Raw genomic sequence first — 8,194 nt, forward strand, 5'->3', positions numbered from 1 at the left:
GAAAAACAAATTTTCCATATAACGAAAGAGAATGGAAAACTATTATTTGAGTATGAAATAAACCAACAAAAGAAAAACTAAGGCAATAGAACCATTATCAAAAACACAATTTGAATGAATTTAGACTATTTCGACTTTATAAACTTTTTTAATAGTGTCAACGGGTGAAGCATGGATTTGTCGGTCACTAAAATGTTAACTTCGCAACAGCTGCATTGTGGTAAATTAGATATATTGCACATCTTGACAGGCTGCCTCACTGGAATCCTACTGCATGTACCTTCCAGGTTTAAGTACAAGACCGCATTTCTGAAAAGGGACAATGCATGACAATACATTTCAATTCAAAACATTTTTTAATTGGTCGAAAAAGGCGAGAATAATAAGACACACCCACTCCCATCTCCGGTAGATGGGAGAGAGAGGGGCTGCGTGAGCCAGGAGGGAGAGCGACAGCTTCTTCTTATTTCTCTCAGACAAAGTGGGGCTCCAGCTCTCTGGAACACTTTGCCCAGATTATGGACTTCACTTTGCGCGTTGACATCGGCGGAGCAGTGGGGTTCTGGCTGTGTGCCTCCATCGCTCTTCTCCTCCTCCGAGGTCAGCGGAGGGACTTCAACGGAATCTCCGGATCAGCGTGGCCGACCGGGAGTCTCAGTATGCCGCTGTGTGAGTGATGCGGGGAGGGGAAGGGGGTTGTCGATGCGGAGCGAGCACACCGCGGCTGACTTGAACTTCATTTCCTACCTTCCTGGCTGCTTTGGTTGGGAGGTGGCCCTTTCAGCATAATGATCCATTTCTCCAGAACCACCAGAAAACCGAGCCAGCCCAGTCCGAAGCTGCAGCGGGAGCTGTGAGCGGACGCAGCGGGCGTAATGCGCACTTTGTGCCCGGTCTGAGCGCAGCAGCCTGCGGAGACAGCTGCTTTCGTTAAGGTAAAACTACTGGAATTTGTCCTGCTGATTAAGTTTTTTTTCAGTCTCGATTTTGTTTTTTTATCTCCACATTTTCAATTCAGGGCATTTCCCCTTTGAACTTATTCCTTTTCAAATTAATAGGTATAAACAGTTACAGCCAGAAGTAGACGGCAACACAATAAACTACATGTGGACAGGTACTTGATCTGCTCCTTGCCTCCAGCCCACCGTTTATTTTCCAAACTGGCATTGCCATGAGTACATTCATAAATATATCATAGATGAGTGATGCCAAAGACCCCGCTGGTAAAATAACGTGGTGAAGTGGGGTCACCATAATTGGAATGGTTTGATTTCGTGTTTGCCCCCCCCTAAGAAACATTACATAACTCTTGAACTGCCTTGGCCAGAAATCAATGCAATCTGTCAATTGGCTGCTGCTGCCTGGTGCCATTGTATTAATCACCAGTACCACCCAGCTATCAACCACTAATTATAATTTATCATCCCTTCCTTTGCTGGAATTTTAGATAGCAAACCCAAATATGCAGCAGTTGAGATACTCCATCGATGCGTTTTCCCTTCAATCCACCTCAATAATGAGGTTTCTGGTGTGGGAGAAAACTAATACAGATGATATCAGAAATCTCTCCACTTTATTTAGATTGTGCGACCTTGTGGTGCGAAGTAGCACCTTTTTCTCATTGTGAGAGGCCCCCTCGTCGCTCGCAGTTTTGTCCCTGTGCAAGACATTATTCTCCCCTTATCTCTGCTGACACGCTGTGTTCATCATCATCCTTCACGCCTACTCTCATGCAGCATGGCTGAACGTAATTAATAAAGGGAAAAGAGGAATGTAAAGTTTAATTTAGCGATCATTAGGAGCACATATCTGGCTTCGAAACCCATCCTGTGGTAATACTGTATCTGACACCACCTCTTTAACCCTGCTTGTTAATAATTCACGCTCAAGAGGAGTCCTTCCTTGTGCTCTGGGGCAGGACACAATCGTAAAGGGTTGAATCTGTAACAGATTCCTTGTTTCAGCAGCCGGCCAGGTACCTCGTTCCCTAGTTAAACTTACTGTTCACACTGCGTGAACAACACCACCATAATTTTTATTATCTTGGTTCTATTTCTAATAGGCTGAATAGTTTAATAATAATTTTAAATTAATGCTCATGGTACTGATATTGTATGAAGGGGGGTTTCCTACCATTTACAGACCCTTTTGCACCCATCTTTTAAAATATCCTTTTCTACAAGCTTTGTGTCTGCCTGTCATTTGTATGCACACTGCTATGTTTTCCCAATTTACATGCTTTGCATATCTAGAATAGATGAAAAAAATACTTTATTCAGTGGGAAGTATGTCTTTTAAGCAGAAACCCCCCCTGCTGATTTCCCCATTTGCTTCTTTTGCAACAGGTTTCTGGAACCAAATGTCAAATCAGAAAAGAAGCTTTGTGGACAAATGTGAAAGTGAAGGAAGAGAGGACGCCCATCGGTAACCCTCCGGTGTTTTTTACATGGCTCTGTTAGCCAAGACTGCTGTGACAAGAGCTGTGAGAGACCTGTGTTAAAAGAAAAGAGACAGTGGAAATGTGAAATGCTCTTAAATAATGTCTCTCCGCTCAATTATGGACCGTGGGTGGTGAAGGAATCATATTGCTTAATGAGACCATTACTCTGGTGTTGGAAAGCTTAAGACAACTAATCACCAAGGGATTACTCAAGACCGTCGTCAGCAAACAGAAAATATCCAACGACTGTTCTGTTGGATTTGAATCTTAATTTTTAACTTTCTTCCCTAATTTAGTGTCTGTATTTTTTCTGATCTTTTTGAAATGGAGATACAGTGGCGTTTGTGGAATAAGGACTGGGCCTCCTTTATAAGGCCGTGGATACCTATACTTTTGGGCCTTCATCTCCAGTTCTCCCGGGCGTCCAACTGTCCAGAGGAGTGCCGCTGTGATCGTACTTTTGTTTATTGCAACGAGCGGAGCTTGACCTCAGTGCCTCAGGGAATCGGTGAGGGTTACAAGACCCTTTATCTCCACAACAACCAAATCAATAACGCTGGCTTTCCCCTGGAGCTCCACCACGTGGCCTCTGTGGAAACTGTGTTTCTCTATGGTAACCAGCTGGATGAGTTCCCTATCAATCTGCCCAAAAATGTGAGGGTTCTCCATTTGCAGGAGAATAACATTCAGACCATCTCCAGAGCAGCTTTGGCCCAGCTTCTTTGGCTCGAGGAGCTGCACTTGGATGATAACTCCATTTCTACCGTAGGTGTAGAGGAAGGGGCCTTCCGTGAGGCACTAAGCCTGAAGATGCTCTTCCTCACCAAAAATCACATGAGCAGTGTGCCTATTGGTCTTCCAGATGATCTGAAAGAATTGCGAATGGACGAGAACCGAATTGCTGTCATCGCGGAGGAGGCATTTCGGAATGTAACCCGTCTGCAGCGCCTGCTATTGGATGGGAACTTGTTGACAGATGAAGGGATTGCACCGGGGACCTTTCAGGATTTGGACACCCTCAGGGAGCTGTCCCTAGCCCGCAACTCACTGACATACCCTCCCCCATTCCTCCCAGGGCAGGTACTTGTCAAATTAAACTTCCAGGAAAACCAGATAAACAGTATTCCTGCTAGTGCATTTGCAGGGTTGCACAAGCTGGAGAGGCTGGATATTTCTAACAACCATCTGCAGTCGTTGACACAGGGGGTCTTTGATGGCCTCCGCAGTCTCAGACAGCTAACCGTTCGGAACAACCTTTGGCTGTGCGATTGTAGCATCAAATGGGTGGGGTCATGGCTCAAATCTCTGCCGGCCTCACTCAATGTGCGCGGCTTCATGTGCCATAAACCTGAAAAGTTCCGGGGCATGGTGATCAGGGAGCTGAGTGCGGAGCTAGTGCAGTGCCCACAGAGCACAGTGACTGCACCCCTGTCCTCATTAACAGTAGACACTGCTCTCATCCCAACTGTGTCCTCTTCCTACGACTCTCCGCTGGTCACTGGGTATGTTTCCCCCTCCTCCAGGCAACCCCCTCCCACGTTAACCACCCACTATGCTGTCTATTCAACCAGAAAGGGAGGGTTGAGGACTAAGCAACCTCCAGACCTGAGAAGGGAGGCGTTACATGTCACATTTGCCATACTAAATGGCTCAGCTATCCATGTCAGCTGGGTCGCCGCCTTTGCAGTCACTACTTTCAAGGTGACCTGGGCCAGGATGGACCCCAGCCTGACAGGGGACACAGTCAGGGAAAGGATAGTGGGTGGGGATCACCGGGGGATCCGACTGGCTAACCTTGAGCCAAAGTCCACCTATCGTATCTGTGTCATTCCCTTGGATGCGTTCAACAACTATCGGCCCAAAGATGATACCGTGTGCACTGAGGCTGTGACCACGGCAGCCTCTTTCAGCCCCGACAACAACAACAACAACAAAAGGCCGCCGGGGCCTGAACAGGCCACACAACATGAACCCAGCTCACCTTTCTTGCTGGCTGGACTGATTGGTGGGGCTGTGATTGTGGTACTGGTGGCACTCCTCAGCGTCTTCTGCTGGCACATGCACAAGAAGAGCTGCTCCAAGGCCGCAACCAACTGGAAATACAACCGGGGTCGGAGAAAGGATGAATATTGCGAGGCAGGGACCAAGAAGGACAATTCCATCCTGGAAATGACTGAGACTAGCTTCCAGATAGTTTCACTTAACAATGAACAACTTCTCAAGGGAGATTTCCGCATTCAGCCTATTTACACCCCTAATGGGGGCATCGGCTTCCGAGACTGTCCCCTGGAGAATAACAGCACAGTTTACTGCAAGAACAATGTTCAGGATGCAGACTTTTGTGGCACATGATGGTTTGGGAGCATTTTTACTGACTACCCACTCTTTACTGGACACTGTACAGTGTTAATATTATTTGAAACTTTCAAAAAAATGTAATTTATACAACTAAATGGATGGTATTTTTTATATGTCAATGTTGGATTTATATATAACTGGTTTCTGTAGTTTTGCTGTTGAGTTCTGTGCACACAGACATGTAAAACAGGATTTATTTATTAAGTGAATATTTAGGCTCGCTTTTGTTCTGACTTTCAGTGATAGGTCAACGTATACTGTAACCAAGACAGATACAGAACGGTAGCAGCAGTGCATCGTAGTAGAACTGAAACGGGCTGGTCCAACTCTGCCAGAAAAAAAAGGAAGAAGACACAAATCACACTCACCACTAGAGCGCGTAGCTTCCTGGAAACCAAAAAGGCCCCCTCACTTTTACTGTAACTGTTTTTAATAAAGTCATCACAGGTATTTGCCATATTTGTTTAATTTATTAGTCAATAGAGAGGCAAATCATTGGATTTCTGCTCTTGGAAGAGGATATATTTTATGCAACAGATAGTTCTCTGCTTCAAAGTAAATGTAAAGGTCACATTCATTAAACATTTATAGAAGGTGGGAGGCTGCAGTACTTTCCCTTGCTTTTCCAGATCAATACATTATAAGTAAAGGGGTCACGTTATTAGTGCCGACTGGCTGTGTTGGATGGTGGGTGTCACCTGCCATCTCCTTTATGGTTAACCAAGAAACAACTCTTCTCCTTTCTTTCAGCAAGAATAATGTTACGGTAAAGAGTATTGTATATCTATATGTGTATATAGATATATATGTGCCTTGAAAGTATCAGCTCACAATGTCTTTTGAATCCATGCTTTTGGACTAAAAGGTATACTGTATATAGAATCAATTTAATTGTTGAAGAAATATGTTGCTTTTGATTATTTATTTACCTCGTACATATTTAATTAAAAACATATCTCCTATCCTATCCCTTGTGATCTGTCCCAGAATAAATCACTGACTCAAACTGTCACACATACACTTATGTGGGACGTCTCAGCTGCATTAGCAGAGTTCTGCTTGGAGAGGGTCCTTTGAGGATCACTGGAGCAAGTTCAACAGCATCACCCTTAACTTCTATCTGTCCATTTTCCTCCGCTTACCTGGGAGATATAATCCTTCCAGAGTGTCCTGGCTGTTCCTAAAAAGACTCCTCCGGATGCCCAAGCTCCTCACTCTATATCTAAATAGGCCCTTCACTCTACAGGAAGGAAACCTGGAGTTTCCCATACCCCGGATCTGTAACCGTGTAATTTCTGCCCAGGTTGTTTTATCGGGCAAAATGTGTGAGACATGGACCTCCTTACTTCCAAGTTCTGCATCATTTTTTCAGTTTGTTGTGTGGCGAACCAGTTGTGGCTTTCCATCCTTGTGAGAGGACCTGAAATATGGGATGGAAACAACAATCTTCTGTTTCATTTGAACTTTATCAATGAGTTCTAATAACAGGTCATTGTACGTTCTACTGCTAATTTGAATGGGAAGCCACAGTATGTTGCTGCATACAAATGAAGCAAACATTCTTATGTCAATTAAACTCAAATCGCTGTTTTGATCAATGGGTGAGAAAATTAGAAAAGACAATTACAACTGCAGTCGGTTTACCCAATCCATCGAAAATATGATCCATTTCAGAGCAGACATGAGTTACATAGTTCCCAGTCTGAGTTGACCCGGACAAGTGAATGGTAGATTATTAATAAATGATTAACTATGTTAAATGCAGCTGGCCTGCACAATAATGTAGGCTTGCAATCACTGAACTAAGACTAAGGAGTTTGGCAAAATGCCTGGAAGATTTGTAAGAAGTTAGTTTGATTTGCATTGCAGATTGAACGTGAAGATCATGAGCTGACTTCAGAGGACATAAAAGTCCTTGATTCCACATTTTTAATGTAAAACGATAACCAACTTTCTTTTTATCCTTGCTAATTAGAGTCTCGAAAGTACAGGAACCGTATTAAAGATGCATCACAGACAGGATACTGTACTGCCTCGGTTGCAGTACAGGGACATCCAGATCCAATTACTCAAACTTCTCCTTTTTTCTGAATATAGTGTTTTGGACAGTAGCTAATCTTTCTAAAGCCACAGATCTGTATTTTTTGTCAGCGAAGCAGACATTAGATAGTTCTAATACGTCTTAGATGATACACATAAGAGGCAGGAACATAAGGAAGCAGACATTCATCTTTAGAGTTAGTGAGAAGAATCTTTGGATTACTCTGGTTAATTATAATTTTTATCCTTAGTGATGATGATCTAAGTAAAACTTTGGAAGGGTCAAGAAACATGAGCAGTGCAGATCATCCCAGTATATTTAAATGTATGCTGAACAGCAAAATAAAGGCCGTACCTGTCTGTTACAGACTCACTTTCTGTTTGCACTTAGGTAGTTTAGATAATCTGGATAAACTGCTGTTTTTTTAAACAAACTGTCAAGACTATGTGGCAGCTCAGATTTCTTTTTAGCAATGCCACCATTTCAGAAATTAAATCTTAAAAATGAGTTGGACTACAATCACGGCCCGAAGTTAACTGCATAATTGGGCCTTGGCCTTAGTCATATAAACTAATTTTAAGATTTGTTGAGTGGAAGAACGTTTTACACAAAATAACTAGTTATCTTCAATGTGATATTTTAAAAGCATATTTGTGAGACAATAGCATTTAATCATAATTTTGTCCAGCTCAATTTTACTTTCAATTAATATATTGAAGTTTTACAACAACACACAACCGCCAGATAAAACCAACAAATTGAATCAAACATAAAAATAGTACATGTTTTTCTGTGTTATTTTATACTCTTCTCCTGATTTTACAGCATTGTGAAGGGAACACTAATTCATTGGCAGGTTTTAAACATATGTATTTGTCTAAATCCACTTTAATGACAATGTAAGGAATTTGTGTTTGGCATGGCTTGTGAGGCAGGCCACTCTTCAAGGAGGAGATCCATCGTCAAAATAAAGCCAAACGGATCAATTAAAATCAACTCCTCTATAACTCTACAACAAAAGTAATGCAGTCACCGTTTAGAATACAAGCAAAAAAATCCAATTGCTGGCATTCCCAGCGGGGCAATGTTCATATTTCTGAGTAACTCTGCCATTTAGTCCATAAGTCAACAAAAATGTTATCCCTTGAATTGGCTGAGACTGCAACCAGAGCGTCCATATGTCATCAGCTCAGGGATTGGCTGATACTGCGGCCAGCATCTCCATACCTCTACAAAGCACACCACCTGAATGAGTCTACTGACAGCGTAGCAGCGTATTTAGCACACACAGTGGAAACTGGAATATTGGTGAAATACAATAAAATCAAAAACCTAATCCAAGCTAAAAGCAACAC

The 8,194-nt window shown here is 42.9% G+C and overlaps 1 protein-coding gene across 2 annotated transcripts; it reads left to right on the forward strand.

Moving 5' to 3' along the window:
• Positions 1 to 304: 304 nt before the first annotated feature.
• On the forward strand, positions 305 to 5,727 carry si:dkey-87k14.1 (leucine-rich repeat transmembrane protein FLRT2). 2 transcript variants are annotated; one of them, XM_037487423.2, is made up of 3 exons: positions 305 to 669; positions 806 to 935; positions 2,346 to 5,727. In XM_037487423.2, exon 3 carries the CDS (start codon positions 2,765 to 2,767, stop codon positions 4,790 to 4,792), a length of 2,028 nt encoding a protein of 675 aa, XP_037343320.2. In that variant the 5' UTR covers positions 305 to 669; positions 806 to 935; positions 2,346 to 2,764; the 3' UTR covers positions 4,793 to 5,727. The 2 variants fall into 2 exon arrangements, with proteins under 2 accessions (XP_037343320.2, XP_037343319.2); XM_037487422.2 differs by having other exon boundaries at positions 305 to 935.
• Positions 5,728 to 8,194: the final 2,467 nt, after the last annotated feature.

This window comes from Pungitius pungitius, chromosome 14 (genome assembly GCF_949316345.1).
Source record: "Pungitius pungitius chromosome 14, fPunPun2.1, whole genome shotgun sequence".
NCBI classification, from domain to species: domain Eukaryota; kingdom Metazoa; phylum Chordata; class Actinopteri; order Perciformes; family Gasterosteidae; genus Pungitius; species Pungitius pungitius.

Excerpts from the sequence above, each read along its gene's own strand:
- si:dkey-87k14.1 (XM_037487422.2), top strand. The coding sequence starts at position 2,765 with ATGGAGATACAGTGGCGTTTGTGGAATAAGGACTGGGCCTCCTTTATA.